Below are 23,816 nucleotides of genomic sequence, written 5' to 3'. Positions count from 1 at the left end.
ATTTTATATATTGTAGGATTTGAGTATACAGAACATTCTTTCCTTTAATTTGATTATGTGAGAGGGATGCCATATTGCATTATTTAATTTATTATTCAGATGTAAGTATTCAAATGTTTTGACAATATGGTATGAAGAACCCCTGGGCTGGTGCATGTTTTAGAGAAGAGTAGCCCTCACCCTGCTAAAACAAAAGTAAGCAATTTAGTTGGGATGCCTACAAAACTTGCAGCTCCCAGTGCATTGAAATTATTCAATTATAATACACAAAAGCCATGAATATCCTGTAAATTATATCCTTATAAACGGTGAGTTCTGATGTCATCAGTTATAAACGGTGAGTTCTGATGTCATTTCTGTCACGTGACTCACTGAAATTTGTGTATTATAATAAATAAAGTACCCCCAGTTGCAAAATATGAGGATATTAGAAGTTACCTCGGAGTTCCATGACCTGTATAAAAACACTCGGCCTTCGGCCTCGTGTTTTTATATGGTCATGAAACTCCTCGGTAACTTATAATATCCTTATATTTTACAAGAGGGGGTACTTTATTCACTATATTATTACTGTCTGGAAATTCAGGTATGGGGCCCGTTATCCAGAAAGCTCAGATCTCTTTCCGTAATTTGGATCTTCATACCTCATGTCTCCTAAAAAAAAATCATAAAAAAAAAAGAAATAAACCCAATAGGATTGTCTTGCCTCCAATAAGGCAGGGTGATCCTGAGGCAGCAGCCCTGATGCCTCCCCCCTCTCCCGCCCACGCTTAAAATTCACAGTCGAAAGAAGGTTAAAGGGGGGCTACATCTCTAGTACAATGAGAGCTACAGTGTTCTCTGCACTAGCGGAGCTGAATTTCTGAGTTAAAAAATGGAAAATCTGACTCAAAGTTACAAGAGGCAACTTTTCTGGACCCGCACATCACTACTGCTCACTGCCACCTGAGGTAAGGTTCTCTTCTTGGGGTATATTTATCAAAGAGTGAAGAGATTTTGCCACTCTCCATTCATTTGTATGAATTTTTAAAAGAGTATTTATCAATGGGTGAAAGTGAAAGTTCATCCTTTAATAAATACTCCTTTCAAAATCCCATAGAAATGAATGGACTGTGGCAGAATTTCACTTTAGAGGACTGTGCCGATCTCTAACTTCACTTTTTGATAAATATGCCCCCTTGTCTCCTGGCAGGAGAGGACCAGCAATAAGGATTATTTATATCTTAGTTGGGATCAAGTACAAGGTACTGTTTTAATATTACAGAGAAAAAGGAAATCATTTTCAAAAATCTGAATTATATGGAGGAAATGGAGTCTATGGGAAATGGCCTCCCTGTAATTCTGAACTTTCTAGATAAAGGGTTTCTGGATAATGGATCCCATACCTGTAATATGCCCTGTAATAAAAATATCAGAATATTTCTCTACCCCTATTTGCCAGAGATGCTCTTACAGGAAGTAGTCCTTTTCATACCAGCCTGTTAATTATTTATAGAGAAGAAAAACACTCTTAGTCTGGATATGCTTGGTAGCACTAGGTATTTAACTGTGTAGTAGAAGGAAAGTAAAACCTAAATATAATATAAAAAAACAAAAAGATAACATAAAATGGAATACACACACACACACACACTCATACATAAGCTTATTTTTCTTTTCCTGGAATAGCTGTGTGCCATCCATGAATAACAGCATGCCATTTGTATTATTTAATTCACATTCTGGGCCAGTTTTTACAACAAAGACCACCATCACATATTCTTGATAGTGGTTGGTCTTTCCAAGACTATATTGTGCATGTGCTGGCCCAAGGCAACACAATATAACACTGATAATACTGGCAAAGATTATCAGACAGGATCCAAACATACAGATTAGCTAAAAGGGGGACCTACTAATTGGCTTTTATTGTCAAGAGCAGTGGCACACTGTTTTATCACCAGTGTAAACCGTGGGTCACAAATCTCCCCATATGTAAGCATTGAAATTGTCCCAAGCATGTTGGTGCATATTTGTACAAAAATGCTCAACACTGAATTTTTGTCCAACTCCACACCTTTACTGACATGCTTGTAGTGATTCAAATGCTTACCTGTACAAAGGTAGGTAAGGGCGTGCTATTGTTTTTCAGCTTTAGTTCTCCTTTAAAGTGTCCAGATATTCATTTGTTCAGGCATTTGTCAGTTTCAGCCTTATTGCCCAGTCAACCATAAAGCAGGGGTTATTTTCAAGAAACAGTCCTGCAAGTCCATCAAAATGACAATATTTTACACTTCTGATTTAGCCTTCTCAGTACACAGATTATTTGCAGTGGCATGTACGTAGTAAGAGACCAATTTATTTATTAAAATGTAGGTAGTCAATCTGTACAATGTGAAAACGTAATCAATGATGGAATGGAGATTTCCAGATCCAGAATTGGGAGGCTCTGCAACTCCCTGTGATTTCTGTTGATATCTATTCATTTGGGTCACTGACAAAACAAATGGATCCCGTGAGACATCTGATGCTGCTGACATGGCAATCTTTCTTACGGAGCTAAGTGGCTGTGAATATTTACTTGGTAACGCAGTCTAACCCCTAGCTAATGTAGCTTGAAAGATTAGACCACATACATTCAAGTAGATAATATACATTTTACTCTGCTATATAATCACCCACAAGCCTCAACAGTGTTGCTGTTAACAATCACCCTTTATAAACCTCCAACAAGGAGGGAGGGAGCTGAAGGCACACTAAAAGAAGTCATGGCCCTTATGCTTCTGCATTGGTGAATTAATTCTCTACATTTATTTTACCATAATGCAAACAGGCAATGCACCCATAGTAAAAATTACATAATGCACTTAACGGGGTGGTTCACCTTTAAGGTAACCTTTAGCATGTTATAGAATGGCCAATTCTAAGCAACTTTAATCGTCATTATTTTTTTTTTATAGTTTCTGCCTTCTTCTTCTTCTGACTCTTTCCAACTGTCACTGACCCCATGTAAAAACAAATGCTCCGTTAGGCTACAAATATATTGTTATTGCTACTTTTTATTACTCATGTTTCTATACAGGCCTCTCCTATTCATATTCCAGTCTCTTATTCAAATCAATGCATGGTTGCTAGGTTAATTTAAACCCTAGCAACCAGACTGTTGAAATTGCAAACTGCTGAGCTGCTGAATAAAAAGCTAAATAACTAAAAAAAACACAAATAATAAAAAATGAAAACCAACTGCAAATTGTCTCAAAAAACAAAACAAAAAACACTCTCTATATCATAATAAAAGGTAACTTAAAAGTGAACAACCCCTTTAATGCACATATTGGTGAAGAAGCTAGTGACACTGACATGTTATGAGGATCTATTATGTTTTAAGTAGAGGTTGCAGTGTTTGGAGAGATATGCAGAGCATCTAGTTTATAATGTCATAATGCTATAATTGCAGAAATGCATATCACTATTGGTATGGGGTCCGTTATCTGGAAACCTGTTATCCAGAAAGCTCCGAATTACAGAAAGGCCATCTTGCATAGACTCCATTATAGTGAAATTTTTAAAAATGATTTCCTTTTTCTCTGAAATAAAAAAACAATACCTTGTACTTGATCCCAACTAAGATAAAATTGATCCCTATTGGAAGCAAAACCAGCCTATTGGGTTTATTTAATGTTTACATGATTTTCTAGGTATGAGATCCAAATTAAAGAAAGAGCCATTATCCAGAATACCTAAAGTCCCGAGCATTCTGTATAACAAATCCCATACCTGTACTAATAAATAGTATTGTAACCTGCCCACCTCTGTCCTGTAACTACTGACTAGGATAGAATACACACTAGGCCCCTACCTATGATCCCTATTTTTGGGAGATACTTATTCTAGGCCGTATTCTTAACTTAAAAATCCCCTGGATATACGGAGAGACAGCAACAGGGTGTCAGGGATTTAGGTAGATGGCACAGAGCGAGAACAGTGAACTAAAATGAGTGTTCTCATATTATCTTATGATTGATAGCACTAATGCTTTCCTTATGGGAAGTGGCTTCTGGCTTTGTGTGCCATGAGAGTTAAATTCAGTAACTCATTCATTACCATTAACTACCTTAAAATTAAAAGTGTTGCTGTTTATCCACTTTTGTTCCTCTTCTCTGATTTTTTTTATTGTTTATAAGTTTAAAACCTATCATCAATCAACATATGTTGTCTTCTGTTCATTATACACCTTTGCTACTTGTTTACAAAATTCTTGACAGCAGTAATTACAATAGTATCAAGTAATTACAGTTGCAAATTCAAGGTTTGTTTTGTGAGATGGTTAAAACCATAGACTGCAGAGCAGACAGCAGATGCCAAACAGGGTCCTGTATCAAACTATACATGCAATTGTCCCTACTGTTTTTATTTTATGGCAGACATATGCACAGACAATTCTTAATTTTAATATCTTATTCAGAAATTGTTTGACCCCACTCTGCATTCTGTGCACAGATTTTTTGAAATACTAATTCTGCATACATGACTACAATTAAGTTTTCTTGGCTTAATATTTAAAATCATGACCAACTATCCCATTTTATTATTTCTGTTTCATATCTTATGCACTTCATATTGGGAGTAGACTTTTTTAAAAGGGGTTGTCACCTTTAAATTAAATGTCAGTATGATGAAGAGATTGATATTCTGAGACAATTATTTTATTATTTGTGGTTTTTGAGGTATCTACATTTTTATTCAGCAGCTCTCCGGATTGAAATTTCGGCAGTCTGGATGCAGACTGGATGCTAGGGTGAATGAATTGATTTGAATAAAAGAATGGAATATGAAGAGGGCCTCAAATGAAGATAAGTAATAAAAGTAGCAATAATCATACATTGGTTGCATTAAAAAGCATTTGTTTTTAGATGGGGTCAGTGACCCCCATTTAAAAGCTGGAAAGTGTTATAAGAAGCATATATTTCAAAAACTATGAAAAAAAACTTAAGGCTAATAAAAAAGTTGCTTAGAATTATCCATAATTGCCAGAATTAGTATGTTGAATAACATACTTAAAGGTAACTTAAAAATGAACCACCCCTTTAATAAATTTTAAAAATTTAAACATTTTTTAAACCCAGTTTTATAACATTTTTTCACATATAGGAAGGCACCCATGGACCTATGGCAGCAGCTTCAGAGTGTGTCTCTGCCAAAGGGTACAGGTATTTTTATTCCCCCCAAATGCTGACCCAATTCTGCCAGGAGAGACTTACTGCATAATAAGCAGGATGGAGGTGCCTTGATGAAAACCCAACAGCATGACACCTGGGACAGTCAGGAATTTTCCAAGTACCCTGATGGACCAGTCCGACACGGATCATCCTGTAGGGCAGCACTTTCCAGTAAATAACAACACCAGTTTGAATTATGAGACTAATAAATAGGGCTGGTGCAGAAAATGACTCCTTTCTAGTGCTTCATATTATATTAGTGTTATTTGCGATACAAAATAGTGGATATGAGTGTAAAAGGGAATAAATGTTTAATTCTGCCCTTTATCTCACCTCCTACGCTATTCAGAGCAATTCTAAGATTAGGAAAATACATATGTATCAGAATTTCCCTCTAAATTAACGCCCTTTGTAATGAGTACCTACTTATCTAATCTGCTTCAGACACAGTAGCACCTGTAAGTTAACTTTTAGTATGTTATTCATTATAACCTTATAATACACAAAAGCCATGAATATCCTGTAAATTATATCCTTATAAATGGCTTAGTAATGTCATCAGTTATAAACAGAGCATAGTGATGTCATTTCTGTCACATGATTCAGAAATATTTGTGTATTATAATAAATAAAGTACCACTTGTTGGAAAATATGAGGATATTAGAAGTCACCTTGGAGTTCCATGACCTGTATAACAACACTCGGCTTTCGTCCTTGTGTTTTTACAGTAAATGGTCATGGAACTCCTTGGTGACTTATTATATCCTTATATTTTAGAACAGGGGGTACTTTATTCACTATATTATATTTCTTGTTATAGTAAGTTGGCCTGCAACATCATTCCAATGCTTGCTCTTTTCCTCTTCTTTTGCTTGTTTACATACTTGTGCCTGTCCTGCCTGTTTTGTTTATGTCAGAAAGGGAGGGTGTAGTTTGGTTTTAGGTTGGGATAGGATGAGTTAGGGTGGGGCCCAGGGTCGATGACCCTTATTTGAAAGCTTTTGTGTACATGCAAGTTACAACAACAGTGCACACACAGAGTATTCATTCCCAAAAAAATTTGATATTCACCCACATAACTTGATAGGGGTAATTTGTTATGTTAGGGGGAAGGAAGTCTGCAAACCCCCTCAAGTCCTACTGCAGTGCCATGTTTTTGGCATTGGATCCAGAGTAAAGCTGAGCCCCCTGTGCACATTTTGAACCAGTGTCTTTATCCCACTACTAGTCACACCACTGTATAGAATTTGGTTACATTCATTATGAATTATGTTATCCAGAGTATCCAAAAAACAAAAAATTAAAAGTCCAAAAATAAGACAGCACTGGAGGAACTTGGAATAGCAACACTATGAAAGTAAAGAGGTAATTCCCCTTTTAAGTTACCTTTTAGTATGTTATAGAATGGGCAATTCTAACTTTTCAATTGGTCTTTTATCGTATTTAGGGATGCACCGAATCCACTATTTAAGAATTTGGCCAAATCCTTTGTGAAATTGTTATTGTTACTTTTTATTACTCATCTTTCTATTCAGGCCTCTCCTATTTATATATCACAAGCTCTTATTCAAATCAGTGGATGGTTGCTAGGGTAATTTGGACCCTAGCAACCAGACTGCTGAAATTGCAAACTGGAGAGCTGCTAAATAAAAAGCTAAATAACTCAAAACCCATCAATGATAAAAAACCAACTGCAAATTGTCTCGGAATATCACTCTCTACCAGGGCCGCCATCAGGGGGGGAGAGGGGGGGACAAGTGCACTGGGCCCGGGGCTGAAGGGGGGCCAGGCAGTGCTGCGAATAGCCGGGCCCCCCTTGACGGCTCCGCAGCCGTGCCTCTGCTTGTGAAGTCCCGAAGAGGCAGAATGCAGAAGTGCCGAACATACGAAGTCCTAAGCAGCTGAAAGACCCGAAGTCATGATTCGAAAGGAGCCGGCACTGAAGCTGTGAAAGGACCCGAAGTCACGAAAACAGCTATAATTGAAGTCCTGAAGCCACGAGTTTAATTCTACTGACACCAATGTCAGGGGGACCCTGGCGCCAATGTTTTATGTTTTTTTTACCTTATAAGGGGGCCCTGACCATCAATATGTGTGTGGGGGGGTTACTTGTTTTAGCGCTGATGTCTGTATGGTCTTTTAATTGTGATGTGGAGTGGGCGGGATCAGGGGTGGGGCTTGGGCACCAGGGTGCGAGGGCCAACCAGGGGGCCCCGAAAATTTTGTTGTAAGGGGGCCCTGTGATTTCTAATGGCGGCCCTGCTCTCTACATTATACTAAAAGTTAACTCAAAGGTAAACAAGCCCTTATAAAGATGTCCAACCTGCAAACCTGCTGGTGTTGGACTACAACTCCCATCAGCCTTTAGCTGCCCTCGGGCTGCAGAGAGTTAGTTGTAGCACTAATTGGTTAAGTTTCTGTTGTTTATGGTAAAACACATCTAACAATTTCCACACAATTAATAAGCAAGCACTTAGAGAGTGTAAAGACCCAGAGTCCTGTATCATGTAGCCTAACATATGCCACAGTTCCAGTGACAGGAAATACAGAAACGCAGTAAGGCTGAATGTGCCGCCTAAACTGATGAAGACCTCATCCGTGCTCACGTGACCCTAGGAAAGCAAGGTAAGCCCCGCACAGTGACAGCTCCTCTGATTCGGGGGGCGGGATCGCCGTGACGTCACGCCCCTGCCAAGCCTGTCCGCCAGGCGGAAGCTCAGGAAGAAAGTTTGGAGAGGCTGCTGGAATGAGAAGAGTGCGCGTCCCGACTGGCGGATCTACCTGACTCGGCTGCCAGACCCCGCCCACTGTCCGGGAGTGAGAGGTTGGAACTACAGTTGTCATTCCCGCCTGGGCTCGGGTGTGAGGGCACCGCCTGACATGTGGGACCCGAAGGACTTCGCGCAGAACTGGAAGACCGAGTTCCCCGGGGAGCCGGCTCCGGAGATGCGCTTGAACTCGGCGCAAGAGGTGGAGCAGGAGCTGGAGCGCTGCCGGGCGAAGCTGAAGAAGCTGCAACAGGAGCTGAACGAGGAACGCTTTAAAGTGATCTACCTGGAGAGCGCCCTGACCCGGCCCGAACCCCCCAAACCCTTTCCCCGTGTCCGCAGCAATAAGCCCCCTCCGCCGCCTCCCCCGCAGCGCGCGCCCCCGCCCCTACCCGACCGGGACTACGAGGATGAGCGGGGCAGTACCGAGCTCTCTGTGCCGGGAAACCTCCTGTCTCCTGGCGACCAGCCGCGGCCGGAGGATGAGGAGGAAGCGGCTGCGGGACAGGAGCCAGGGAAACGCACGGGGAGGCGAAGGGACCTACTGCAGGTGCCCGGCTGGGACTCACCCAGACACAGCTCACCCGAGAGGGGCAGTGATGATTACCTTAGCTCCGACCTGGAGGAAGATCGCTCCATAGGTACGTGCCACTCACTTACACATCTCTCTTTCCTCTCAGTATCACAGGGGCCACTCTGGCTACATACAGTGCCATAGATACTGTCTATATACTGTCTGTCTATATACTGTCTGTCTATATACTGTCTATGTATCAGCCCCACACGTGCAACTTCAACATTCCATTGACAGAAGCACGGGGCGTGGAACATAGGTGCTGGCTTTCATATTCCCCCCAATAAGGCTCAGAGCTTGATAGCCCCTCCCACTAAGGCTCAGAGCTTGGTAGCCCCCCAATAAGGCTCAAAACTTGATAGCCCCCCAATAAGTCTCAGAGCTTGATAGCCCCCCAATAAGGCTCAGAGCTTGATAGCCCCCCAATAAGGCTCAGAGCTTGATAGCCCCCCAATTAGACTCAGCTTGATAGCCCCACAATAAGACTCAGAGCTTGATAGCCCCTCCCACTAAGACTCAGAGCTTGATAGCCCCTCCCACTAAGGCTCATAGATTGATAGCCCCTCCCACTAAGACTCAGAGCTTGATAGCCCCTCCCACTAAGGCTCGGAGCTTGATAGCCCCCCAATAAGGCTTGAAACTTGATAGCCCCCAATAAGACTCAGAGCTTGATAGCCCCAATAAGACTTAGAGCTTGATAGCCCCAATAAGACTCAGAGCTTGATAGCCCCCCAATAAGACTCAGAGCTTGATAGCCCCCCAATAAGGCTCAGAGCTTGATAGTCCCCCAATAAGGCTCAGAGCTTGATAGCCCCCCAATAAGGCTCAGAGCTTGATAGCCCCCCAATAAGGCTCAGAGCTTGATAGCCCCCCCCAGTAAGGCTCAGAGCTTGATACCCCCCCCCAATAAGGCTCAGAGCTTGATAGCCCCCCCAATAAGTCCCAGAACTTTATAGCCCCCCAATAACACCCAGAGCTTGACAAAGCTCCCTTCTACTCTAGCCCCAGCCTTACTTTAGGGGCCCCTCATTTTAGGAGGTCCAGACAGAGCCAAAGTGTTACACAGATGTAAAATAAGCAATCTCTATTGTGTTACACAGATCTGTGGCCCTTCTGTCTGACCTAGAGGCCTCCAGCTATCGTTGGAACAACAGCAACTAGCATCAGGGAATGCTGGAGGTTGTAGTTCAATAATGGCTCTAGAGGGGAAGGTTGGAACATACATGTTGGCACCCCCATGCATGGGTAAATAATATGACCCCAGCACCCTAGTTAGTAGAGCGTGTGATGTGAAGGGGCTTCAAGCTCAGGGTATATAGAGAAGCTATACTGAAAACATATCAGGTGTCATGTCATAGTTTTTAGCTGCTTTTGCTGGTGCAGTGTGTGGTTGGTCCTAATGCTTTGCAACACATAGTGTCATTTGCCCCAAAATAAAAATCCTGATGGTGGTGCCTTTAAATTGCATGTGTAGTCTGTAATCAGCTGACGGACTGAGAGGGTTTTCCTGCATCATGTCCTGTTTCAGAGGGATTGAACTGGTGCAACTTGGGCATCTTAATCTGTTTGTTTCCATACAAGGCTGCCAGTGAGACTACACCCAGGAGTAAGTGGCGGTCATGCAAATGCTACATGGTTTTGTTTGTGCCTACATGCTGTGCAGCTACAAACTGTTGGTGTTGGACTATTTATTAGTGTTTGCTTGACAAACTGGTCTATACAATCGACAAATCGGTTCAGCTCTGCATACTGTCTCCCCAAAATGTGTAATTCCCATATTGCACCAGTTAGAACCAATGAATGTCCTTTGGTTTTCCCATGGCCTCTGCTCATAGGCTTCTTCTTTCACTTTAATTTTACAACATGCTGACGGGCGTGAAGGAAGCAAAAGGCAATACGTAACACGAGTCTCACTGATCATTTGGGAACGCTATTCATCAAGTGCCAGGGAGTCATAGATATCTCATTCCTGGGCAGGGCAACATTTACATCACAATTTGTTGGTTGCTGGACAGGCAGCAGGTGTTTACTACTACAATATTTACTACTGTGTTGGGCAGTTGCCTAATGCAAATGTATTGGACCACAACAGTAAGATCCATGTTCATGAGGCCTAAATGTGGGGATGTTTTACTTGTGCACCTCCAGATGCTGTTAAGCTGCAGTTCCCTGTATTCCCTCTGTAGCCTGTGGATGGTGGGAGCTATAGTTTAGCAACAGCCAGGGGGCTGCTTTATGGACATGTCTACATTCACTTGGATTGGAAGCAGCAAAGTAACCCTTCATTGGGGTTACAATGAAGCTGGATAGGAGGGGATCTGGGATGGAAAGCCATTGTTCTATACCAGGCATGTCCAAACCACGGCCCCTGGGCCAATCTTTGCGGCCCGTTGTCAATTTTAGACTGGCCCGCAGCCCGAGCAGAGATGAGCAGAGCTTCTTGTCGCGCCGGCTGCACGCAGTGACGTAACCCCACGTTGGCGTGTTCGCGTGACATCACAACGTCACTGGGTGACTAAACCAAAAGCCTGGCTCCCGCTGCTGCAGACCAACAGCCAACTGTTTTGTAAAGTGTCTGGGAGACACCACCTTCCCTTTCCCATTTACTTAAACCAGTGAGTGAGGGTGAGGTGTGGTCTGGGAAAGTAACATTCGACATCGTACTGGTACCCTGTGTGGATTTTAGGGATGCACCGAATCCAGGATTCGGTATTCGGCCATTTTCAGCAGGATTCTGATTCGGGCGAATCCTTTTTTTTTTTGCCGCACATATGTTTCCCTCGCTAATTTGCATATGCAAATAAGGGTTCGGATTCGGTTCAGTATTCGGCCGAATCTTTCACAAAGGATTCGGGGGTTCGGGCGAATCCAAAAAAGTGGATTCGGTGCATCCCTAGTGGATTTAGGACGGTGCAGTCATTTCCCTGAAAAATGGCCAGTGTTCTCCCCCTGACAGCAATTCTACGAAAGTTATGTCTGACTAATAGTGCCAGTCTCCCACTGATATTGTCAGACCTGCAATACATGCAGAGAAATTATTGGTAACCGACAGAAATTTCTAACCTTTCTGATCAACTGAACGACCGATCACCATGGCACGAAAAATGTCGGGACACGCTACACACGGTCCGAAAATCGTACGAAACAAAGATTCGTACGTTCATATCTGCACGTCTATGGCCAGCTTAAGATTTGTAAGGAAAAGTAAAAAAAAAAAAGTGTGTGATCAATTGCAATGTGACTTCATAGAGATTAATTTGTGTGTTATTGCTCATTCGAATGGTTGTGTAGCCAAAGTTGCAGCATGCTAAAATACTTTCCTGTGCAACATTAGGTCCTATTGTGTAGCGTGACCTTATTTATCAATTCCATTGATGCGAGTGCTAGAGTCCTAAGGGGTGCAAAATCGTGCCCTTAAAGGGGTTGCTCACCTTTAAATCAACTTTTAGTATTGCATAGAGAGTGATATTCTGAGACAATGTGGTTTTCATTTTTTATTATTTGTGGTTTTTGAGTTATTTAGCTTTTTATTCAGCAGTTCTCTAGTTTGCAGTCTGGTAGCCAGGCCCAAATTCCCTTAGCAACCATGCAATGATCTTGAATGAGACTGGAATATGAATAGGAGAGGCCTGAATAGAAAGTTCAGTAATAAAAAGAAGCAGTAACAATACATTTTTAGCCTTATAGATCATTTATTTTTAGATGGGTTCAGTGACCCCCAATTAATATCTGGAAAGAGTCAGAAGAAGTCAAATTGTTCAAAAACTATAAAAAAAATATAATGAAGACTAATTGAAAAGTTGCTTAGAATTGGCCATTCTAACATAACATAAAGGTGAACCCCTTTAATGCTCAGATACAGAGCTCTTGCATCTGGTGATTAAATTGCAGCCCTTAAGTTAACGGGGTAGTTCAACTTTAAATTAACTTTTAGTATAAATTGTTAATTTAATGTATAAAGTGATATTTTACAATTTGCAACATTTGCAAATTTTTTATTATTTATGTGTTTTTTTTTTTTTAATTGTTTTGTTCAGCAGCTCTCCAATTTGGGAGATACTAGAGACCAGTTTCAATCTGGCAGTGGTTGGAATGAGACACTGGAAGATGAATAGGAGATAGTGGTCTGCTGGTCGTGAAATTCTCAACCCACACCCATCCCGCCATTCCCCCCTCGATTTATAGACCCGTGCCCTCCCCGCAGTGACGTCATGAAAGGGGCAGGCACGATTCTATAAATTTAGGGGCCACAAGGGCTCGCCTGCCCATCACTAATAGGAGAGGCCTGGATAGAAACATGAAAATTAATAATAAAAAGTAACAATATCAATATAAATGTATCTACACAGGGAATATATTTTTGGCAGCTGGGGGCAGTGACCCCCATTTTAAAACCGGAAAGGGGCCAAAGGAAAAGGCAAATAACTAAATTATAAAAAAGAGCAATTGAAAAGTTGCTAAGAATAGACCATTCTATAATGGCTGAACCGCACCTTTAACACCTGGCAGATACTCATGCCCATTGATTCTGTCTAGCTTGTGTGTCTGAATGACACACGTGTGTCAGGCCCTGATTAATTCAGTTCTAAGGAACATAGGCAGCCTATACTCACTGGAGTAGCACCTTTGGGCACTATGAGCAGGTGCAAATTTAAACCCTGACCTTCATTTTTTTAAATGAGGCCTCCAAACTGCAGGTCCTTAAATGCAGCTCTGCTTGCTATATAATGTTAAATGGTCTTTTTACGATTTTAATTTATTTAGTAGTATTTATGTTAGTATGGCTTTTACTTACACAGATGAGGGATGAACCTTTTTCTGTCAAAAAAAAAAAAAAAAAGCACTGATGTTTGGTGGCTGAATAAAAGGGGATACTTCCCAACTGCATTAACCAGTGTGTGTGTGTGCGGATCCGTTTTCTATACACAAAAAGCACTGATGCCCAGGGAAGTCCATTTACACCTTGGTGTCAGTAGTTGAAAATACTGTTCCTGGTAGCAGGAAGTTAGGAGGCCTCCCATTAAGGATTGGGGCAGATTCGGGGAGATTTAGTTGCCTGGCAACTAATCGCCTCTTCTGCGGGGCGACAATCTCCCCGAACTGCCTTACGTCTGCCTTCCACTTGCTTGAATGAAGAATCGCCTGCACTAATGCACTCGCGATGCTTCGATTTCCGAAGTCGCCCGAAGTTTCCTTGGTGAGGCGACTTCAGAAATCGAAGCGCCCCTTGGGGCAGATTTATCAAGGGTTGAAGTGAAAATTAAAATTGTAGAATTTGAATATTCAAGTTTTTATGGCTAAAACTATTAAATTCAACTATTAACAAGAGAATTGTTAAAATTCGATTCAAGGTTATTTTTTTTTTTTTTTTTTTAAATTCTAATTCGATTTTCGAGATTTCATACACTGGCCCTTTAAGAACTTGAATTTGACTATTCGCCACCTTAAACCTGCCGAATCGCTGTTTTAGCCTATGAGAGACGTCCTGGGATTTTGGAGTTGTTTGCAGCCTTCCTGACATTCGAGTTTTTTTCTGAGAAATATCTTGTATCGAGTTTTAAAAACTCGAATCAAACTCAATTTGAATTTGATTCAATCAAGTTTATAAAATTTGATTATTTCTCTTTTTTTTATAATAAATTGCAATTGGTCGAATTTCCAGTTCATGGGAGTTTATGGTAGTTTCAAAGGAATTGTTCAGTGTAAAAATAAAAACTGGGTAAATAGGCTGTGCAAACTAAAAAATGTTTCTAATTTAGTCAGTTAGCCAAAAATGTAATGTATAAAGGCTGGAGTGACTGGATGTGTAACATAATAGCCAGAACACTACTTCCTGCTTTTCAGCTCTCTAACTCTGAGTAAGTCAGAGACTTTAAGGGGGGGCACATGGGACATATCTGTTCAGTGAGTTTGCAATTGATCCTCAGCTTTCAGCTCAGATTCAAAAGCAACCGTTATGACCTATGTGCCTCCCCCCCAAGTCACAGATCGGTGAAAACCAGGAAGTAATGAAAGCAGGACGTTATATGCTGTTCTGTTCTGTTATGTTAGACATCCAGTCACTCCAGCCTTTATATATAAAATTTTTGCCTAACTAACTATATTAGAAACATTTTTTATTTTGCACAGCCTATCTATTTACCCAGTTTTTGTTTTAACACTGAACAATTCCTTTAAAATTTGGTGCATCTAGTATGCCCATTACATGCTTGTTTCTGTCTACTTCTTTCCCTTGCGTTTACTTAAAGGTTCTAAAATATTTGAAAAACTTGTAAATCACTCATCAAGTTTATGTTACACAACTGGTGCACGTTATCGCTTAGTACAGCGCCTTTTTTTGTTTTTTTTCCTGTGATCTGGGATTGGAGCCCAAATTTGTTCCTGCTGTGTTACCTTCCGATATAGTGCCATTGCTAACAGCACTTTGGAAACTGGCTTCTCCAGTGGGAACGTTTGTCCTGCTGTGCTAAATGCTTTTCCATTAGTGCTGGGGCTGTCGGTGCCTTTGGCTAAATTGGCTTTAATCTGTTGCTGAGATTGATTGGTAGCAAACACAGCGAAGCATGGGTACATGCCAAGCAGCCAGTCAATTGGCACCAAGCTTGGTCACCATGAATTAATCACAGTGCTTAATCCAATAATGTCACATACTGCTATTGTCAGTGGCAAATTAATGATTTTATAATGCCCCAGAGCCATCAAAAGCAGGACATAAAGGTGCAACTGCTAATAGAAGTTATGTGGAGTGACTTGCTCATATGAGTAAAATAAGTCTGTTCCCATTATTGGTTGCAATAAAGGATTTGGCAGTGATACGCAGTATACACACAGATTGGCAGAACATAGACATGCAGAGGTTGAAAGCAAGGGTGGCAGGTAGGAGGAGAGCAGCTTGCTTACACCTACAGTTACTGTGTCTACTTATGCACTTGCACAAAAATGTTAGCAGTCATGTAAATAACAATCTTGCCTCAAACGCCAAAAAGCAGGCATGGATAACTAGAGGGCCCCACATATATTGCTGAACTACAACCATTAGATTCCCATTAAAGGAGAACTAAAAATGCCATATTTTATATACGGAATTTATTGCACTAGTCTAACGTTTCAGCTTCTCAATAGCAGCAATGATCCAGGACTTTAAACTTGTCACAGGGGTCACCATCTTGGAAAGTGTCTGAGCAGCTGTTGAGAAGCTATGCTTAGGGGTCGTCACAAATTATCCAGCAAAAAATGAGGTTGGTCTGTAATATCAGCCTTATATTGTGACATTTATATTCTATGTACTGTATATTGTGAGTGGGTCCCTAAGCTCAGTAAGTGGCAGCAGCAGCACAGAGCATGTGCAGTGAATCAGCAGAAAAGAAGATGGGGAGCTACTGGGGCATCTTTGGAGACACGGATATTCCCTGCTAAAGGGCTGTGGTTGCCATGGGCTGGTACAGAAGCACTAATCATAATGTACAACATTTCTAACCTAATTCTTTAGTTGAGCTTTAGTTGTGGGGCAGTGTTGCTAGGAGTTGCTAGGAGGCCTTCTGCTTTCCATAGTGGGAGGTGGACAGAGTTTCTGGAAAGCAGAGGGACTACAAGTCCCAGAATTCATCACTTTACAGTGAAACAAAATAATGGATGGGTATTCAAGTTGGATGGGTAATCAAGTGGTGCTGCATTTATATAGCACCAGCAAGTTATACCGTGTTTTACATTAATTTATTACAAACAGGGTCTTTCGATAACCATTAGAGTAAAAATTGGATCAAAGGGACTTGCAAAAGCTTACAATCTCCTTTTATATGGATTGACTGTGGGGCTTGGTTATAATTCTTCTCAGGCCAACTGCTATTTATCTTGATTCTGAATTTCTTTATTCAGCTTGGTTTGCAGGGGTGCAGTGGCATGACTTCCATACAGCAGATAAAATGTTTCTGTTTTCGTAACTTTTATTTCAAAATATTTTTGTTATCAGAAATTCTTTTAGGAACTAACCGTATTCTACGAAATGTGATATTTAGCAATGTATTTTTCATTATGATGAAATCTTGTTGAAATATATTTATATGTTTATTATATATTTTATTTATATATAATTTTAGTCCTGCCTGGTGCACTCAAAACCGACAAACCACTGTCTGGGTGCTGGTCAAAATGTAAAGGCATAAAAACCAACAAACTGCACTCCAAGGACTTTGTAGGTGAAAAAACAAAGATTTATTTCAACGTTTCGGCTCCATCACTCGGGCGCTTCCTGAAGACGTTCCGACTGATGGAGCTGAAATGTTGAAATAAATCTTTGTTTTTTCACCTACAAAGTCCTTGGAGTATGGTTTTGTTGGTTTTTATTTTATATATTATTAGCATTTATCTTTTCTGGTGCGTAGCTACTGCAGAGCACAGAAAGGTATAAAAAAATATGCACAGAAAGGTAAAAATAAACACTGTTAAGACAGACATCTGTCTAAGTTGCATTTAATAAGTAAATGTAAATGTTTCAATTTAAGAACAAAACTACAGACCCAATCTCGTACGTAACCTCGCACATATATATATATATATATATATATATTACACAAAAGATATGAATATCTTGTAAATTATATCCTTATAAATGGTGAGTTCTGATGTAATTTTTGTCACATGACTCACTGAAATTTGTGTATTATAATAAATAAAGTACTCACAGTTGCAAATTATAAGGATATTAGAAGTCACCTCGGAGTTCGGCCTCGTGTTTTTATGTCATGGAACTCCAAGGAGACTCCTCGGTAACTTATAATATCCTTATAATGTACAAGAGGGGGTACTTTATTCACCATATATATACTGCCACAGGGTCTGCTTCCCCTGTTATTACACCCCTGGACTGCAGTTTTTATAAAAGAACTGAAAGAGGAACAGATGTCAATATAGTTTCCTTTTAAAGGAGAAGGAAAGGTTAAAACTAAGTAAGCCTTATCAGAGAGGTCCACTTAAATATACCAGTAAACCCTCAAAGTAATGCTGCTCTGAGTCCTCTTTCAAAAGAAACACTGCATTTCTTTCCTTCTATTGTGTACACATGGACTTCTGACTTCCTGCCTTCAGCTTAAACCTCTTTGCCCCAGGCGTGAGCATGCTCAGTTTGCTCCTCTTCCCCTCCTTTCTCTGCTGTAATCTGAGCCCAGATCTATAAGTGAGCAGGGAGAGACTCAGGAGTGACGTCACACCAAGCTAATACTGCAGCTTCTATCCTAAACAGAGAGCTTCTAGAGCTTTTTACTCGGGTATGGTAAAACATTCTACAGAATAAATATAGCACTAGCTTGCACTATTGCAGATAATCTATTGGCAATAAAATGCCTCTGTAGCTTTCCTTCTCCTTTAAAGCTCAGCCTGGTTGTATCACTGTGTGGTTTGCAAATGCATAGGAGAAAACTGTCTTGAAGACCTACATTTTTTTTCTTTAGAATCACTCTGCTGTTTACAATGCTTTGCATGTGCCTTGATGATTGACTGGCATTTATGATATACAGTTCTATTATAATAATGCAGTTTGTTGTATCAGAGGTTGAAAGGGAATTAAAAATTTGCAGGAAAAAAAAAATTGCAAGGATTGTGTACATTTAGCTTAGGAAGATTTGTAAGTGTCTGTTTTATATGGTGTGACCAGAAACTCTGTGGGGCATATTTATTATTCTGTGTAAATTAAATTCATCAAGGTGTCTGTAATTTTGTGCCATGCAAACTTCAGATTTGCCGCCATTATTTTACATTTGCTTCTGGTTGAAGTCACTTTTAAGAAAAAACTTTCTTAAAAAAAAATGTACACAGTTTTTTTACATAGAGAAGCCTGGCAATGCGCGGTGTATTAGGCTAGGACTACACAGCCGACATTGATGCGATCCGTCGCTGGGCGACTAAACAAACGCGTCAAGTCGGATTCGACAGGAACAAGGTAAATAATGTAAAGTCGGATCGTGTAGCAACGGTGATCCGACGCGACACGACTGTCTGATGCAAACTGCGTCTTTATTATTAATAATGGCTAATGTATTTTTGGGGGATAATTGCCTGACTCATAATGGAGCCTGTGGTTACAAGGAACAATCACAGAAAAGAATGGGGGTAATTCCATATGAAATATTTCTGTATGCCGGGGCACATCTCATGATACTGGCTTCTTCTCATCTGTAGGCTCCAAATATGGCCATTTGTCTTGGAGGCAGAGGTACATGGCATCCTTGTAGCCAGGAGTCATATCATTCTCTTGGCTTTAGGGAGTGAATTAATCTCTTTCAGTGCTTAGTTGGAGTGTTCAGTGCATATCTGGCAAATACAAAATATAGTCCTGATCTTTAGATATAGCTTAAAGCTCAAGCATCCCAACATCATGTGAAAAACACATGCTTTCATATATCTTTATTCATATCATTTTCTTTTAGCTCACCATTACTGGGACTTCACTACCATCCTGACAAAAGCTAATCGACTTTCCATTCTTAGTGATGCATTCTCACACTTACAGCTTTGGAAGTGAGATGTGCGTCATCTGTAGCAATCTCACCTTTTAATTTCGATTTATTCTAGCTAAGGCTGCTCAGATCTTAAAGGGGAACGCCACTCAAACATTTTTTTTCCATAATGAAAAAACCTTGAAAAAGGCGCTAATGTGGCCCAAAACGTCAGATGTATGACGTGTGAAATAAAAGCAATTTGATTTTCACAGAATGGAGTGTGGGTCTTTGAACAGATTTATATATGAGTGTGTGTATAAAGTTTGGTAACCCCTCTTGATTCTTTGGAGTTGTGTTTATCATTGGCTGAGCTTTCAAAGTAGTAACTTCCTTTTAATATATAACATGCCTTATGGAAACAGTAGTATTTCAGCAGGGACATAAAGTTTATTGGATTAACAGAAACTATGCAGTATGCATCATAAAATTAGACAGGTGTATAAATCTGGTCACTCCAACTGAGATATTACATCAATACATAGTTGAGCCTCCTTCTGCAAATGTAACAGCCTCTAGACGCCTCCTATAGCCTTTGATGAGTGTCTGGATTCTGGATGGTGGTATTTTTGACCATTCGTCCATACAAAATCTCTCCAGTTCAGTTAAATTTGATGGCTGCCGAGCATGGACAGCCTGCTTCAAATCATCCCATAGATTTTACATTATATTCAAGTCGGGGGGCTGTGAATGTGTGCTTTTAGGGTCAGGATCATGGGGCATGTTTTCTGGAGATGTTGCCCATGGCAACCAATCAGCAATTAGATTTAAAAATCCAACTATAAGTTATAAAACAAAGCAAAAATCTGATAGGTTGCTATGAGCAACATCTCCAGAAATCTCTCCAGATATTTATCTCCAATATCTCCAACATGCCCCATTGTCTTGTTGGAATATCCAACCCCTGCATATCTTCAACTTTGTGACTGATCCTTGAACATTATCCTGAAGAATTTGTTGATATTGAGTTGAATTGATCCGACCCTCGATTTTAACAAGGGCCCCAGTCTCTGAACTAGCCACACAGCCCTACAGCATGATGGAACCTCCACCAAATCTGACAGTAGGTAGCAGGTATTTTTTCTTGACCTGCCAGACATGGCTTTTACAGCAACTGTGCCTGTGGCCTTCCATTTCCTGATTACATTCCTTACATTTGAAACTGACAGTTTAAACCACTGAGATAGCTTTTTGTAGCTTTCCCCTAAATCATGATACTGAACAATCTTTGTTTTCAGATTTTTTGAGAGTTGCTTTGAGGATACCATGCTGTCAGTCTTCAGAGGAGACTCAAACAGAAGCACAACTTGCATTTGACCACCTTAAATGCAAGTTGTGCTTCTGTCCGACAAAAGCTAGTTATGTCCAACAAAAGCTAGTGACACTGAATATCATACGATCGCCAATACATTCAGAGATATTATCGGCAGCCGACAGAAATCTTTTAACCTGTCCGATCAACCAAACGACCGATCTCCGCCGGACGAAAAATATCGGGACTCTACACACACGGTCTGAAAATCGTACGAATCCTCTATTCGTACGATCAGATCTTTGCGTCTATGGCCAGCTTTACACGCATTGAAATTAACAAAATTACTAGGGTACCCACGTTTTTCTCATTTGATTTAATTTTAATACAACTGAATACCGCTTCACTAAAAATCTTTGTTTAGAAAACACCATAGATCTCAGATGTTCCTGGGAAATGAAAGACATACCACTGTTATCTTTTTTTTGTTGAAAGTGGAGTAAATTATTATGCAGGCTGAGAGGGGGTTTCCAAACTTTTTATATGACTGTGTACAGTATATAGTGAATAAAGTACCCCCTCTTGTAAAATATAATAAAATATAAGGATATTATAAGTTACCGAGGAGTTTCATGACCATATAAAAACACGAGGCTGAAGGCCGAGTGTTTTTATACAGGTCATGGAACTCCAAGGTAACTTCTAATATCCTCATATTTTGCAACTGGGGGTACTTTATTTATTATAATACACAAATTTCAATGAGTCATGTGACAGAAATGACATCAGAACTCACTGTTTATTACTGATGACATCAGAACTCACTGTTTATAAGGATATAATTTACAGGATATTCATGGCTTTTGTGTATTATACAGTATATACACATGTTCATGCAGGACCACATAAAAAGAAAGTAGGAGTTATTATGAAAGTACCTTGCATTCCATTGGTCAAATATTACAGTAAACCCCTTTTATAAGTATGGTTTCAAATAACATTATTTTACTGTATATGTGGGCCTTGGTTTTATCTGCAGTAAAAGGTTAGGTGTGCAATAAAAACCCTAGCTTGTGAATGTATTTGCATGAATGTATATACACAAAATATGAACCAGATACTATATTGGACCAAAACACTTTACTGTGCCACAAGCAGGATCTGTAATCTTACAGGTGTTTGAGGAATTAACCCTACTATAGCACTGCTGCCTTGCAGCATTGGGGTCCTAGGTTTGATTATGTGAGTGATGTATCAGTTCTGTGTAATATGACAGTGCTATAGAAGTAAAAAACAGTACAGGTATAAGACCTGTTATCCAGAATACTCAGGATCTGGGGCTTTCTGGATTACATATTTTCCGTAATTTGGATCTTCATGCTTAAGTCTACTAGAAGATCATGTAAACATTAAATAAATCCAGTAGGCTGGTTCTGCTTTCAATAAGAATTAATTATATTTTAGTTGGGATCAAGTACAAGGTACTGTTTTATTATTACAGAAAAAAGGGAAATCATTTTTAAAAATTTGGATTATTTGGATAAAATGGAGTCTATGGGAGATGGCCTTAAAGTAATTCGGAGCTCTCTGGATAACTAGTTTCTGGGTAATGGATCCTGTACCTGTAATATATAGGACCTGTTATCTGGAATGCTTTGGACCAGGAGTTAGGGTAATAGATAAGGACATTTCTGTGAATTGGATCACAATACCATAAGCCTATTAGAATAATATGTAATCATTATTAAATACATTTATTACGAGAACAAGGTACTGCGTTACTCGCACAGAGAAAATGGAAATAATGTTAAAAAGTTAGAATTATTTGCTTCTATTGCAGACAGCCTCCCTGTAATTCGTAGCTTTCTGGATATTGTGTTTCCAGATAAGGGATCCTATACCTGTACTGTGTGCTAGGGTAAATAAGATGCTAGCAGTCAGCTGCTGAACAAAAACAAAATGAAGACCAATTGCAAAGAGCCTCAGAAAAACACTGTCTATATCAAAGGTGAACTACCCCTTTAATTTTGTTTTCTCTTACAAAGAGATATAGCAAGTTCATGATAAACATGTCCAGCTGCCTGTATTGCTGTATTATATAGTTAATATACTGAGCAGCAAGTGACCCACCCTGCTATGAATGTACAGTACTGCTTGTAAATGTATGTGAGGAAGTGTTTGGGAGGTACTGAAACTTGGTGGTGGGCGCACCTTCCATTTGGTATTTAACCCGGGTTGCACAGTCTGCGGCTGAACAGTTTCTGGAGGGTGCACAGGAAGGAATCTTTAGCTACATCACAACTTTAGATCGGTCAGCCTTGTCTGAGTGGTAATCTACAGCACTCTTTGCAAAACAAAGGATGAATTATTGCAAGAAAATACAAAATACTGCATCCTCTGTATCCTTTAACATTCTTGTGTTCATCCCCATTGAGTTTTAAAGTGCATTTAATGCTAGTTTAGATGTTCCTTAAACTACAGTGTGGCCAGGGGTATAACTACACACCACCACACAAAATAATGCCTGTGGGTTTGAGGCCCTATGTGACACATTTGTTTTTTAAATGGCAAGCCACTTAAAGGAGAACTAAACCCTAAAAATGAATATGGCTTAACATGTCATCTACTGAACTTGTTGCACTAGTCTTAAAGTTTCAGTTTCTCAATAGCAGCATTGATCCAGGACTTCAAACTTGTCACAGGGGGTCACCATCTTGGAAAGTGTCTGTGGCACTCACATGCTCAGTGGGCTCTGAGCAGCTGTTGAGAAGCTAAGCTTAGGGGTCGTCACAAATTATCCAGCAGAAAATGAGGTTTGTCTGTAATATAAGCTGATGCTACAGGGCTGATGATTAAATGCTGATGCTAGTTGCATTGGTTTCTGTGCTGCCATGTGGTAATTATCTGTAGTAATTACTAATCGGCATCATATTGTGACTTTTTATACTTTATATTGTGAGTGGGTCCAGGGCTGGGACTAGGGGTAGGCAGAGTAGGCACGTACCTAGGAAGCAAAACTTTAGGGGAGCCAGGCACGCACCTTCTATTATGCCTCTCCTACCCTCTAGTCTGGTGCCCAATTGTCGCGCTGGAAGGAGTGTGCCGTTTTTGCTCCACATTTCTTTTTTTTAGATGGGGTCTTTTTGCATGTGGTTTCTTGCACACAAGGTTTTCCTCACAGGCATGTGCACGTCTTTCCGGTTGGCCCGGCGCTGAGTGGGTCCCTCAGCTCAGTAACTGACAGCAAAGAACATGTGCAGTGAATCAGCAGAAAATAAGATGGGGAGCTACTGGGGCATCTTTTACTGCTAAAGGGTTGTGGTTGCCTTGGTCTGGTACAGAAAACCAAAACATAATGTACAACATTTCTAGCTACTTCTTTAGTAAAGCTTTAAATGAGTCTCAGCAGCTGTAGTTTGAAATTGACACACATACACACACGTATTGCTTGAGAGCTCATTGTGGTGTGCAGGCCTGCAAAGTTACAATCCAGACTAAAACCACATCACACTAAGCATAATGCAGCCAGTTAC

General features: G+C 40.3%; 1 protein-coding gene across 1 annotated transcript in view; it reads left to right on the top strand.

Moving 5' to 3' along the window:
* The first annotated feature begins 7,845 nt into the window (after positions 1-7,845).
* The window catches only part of abr.L (ABR, RhoGEF and GTPase activating protein L homeolog), a 262,424-nt gene continuing 246,453 nt past the window's right edge, over positions 7,846-23,816 (top strand). Inside the window, exon 1 of the mRNA XM_018244805.2 lies at positions 7,846-8,608. Coding sequence (XP_018100294.1) covers positions 8,080-8,608 — 529 coding nt within the window. The 5' untranslated portion in view covers positions 7,846-8,079. The remainder of the gene's footprint in view (positions 8,609-23,816) is intronic.

Source organism: Xenopus laevis, chromosome 2L, assembly GCF_017654675.1.
Source record: "Xenopus laevis strain J_2021 chromosome 2L, Xenopus_laevis_v10.1, whole genome shotgun sequence".
In the NCBI taxonomy this organism is placed as follows: Eukaryota; Metazoa; Chordata; class Amphibia; order Anura; family Pipidae; genus Xenopus; species Xenopus laevis.
Note: the sequence above shows the minus strand (reverse complement) of the source record. Positions and strands in the feature narration are given on the sequence as shown.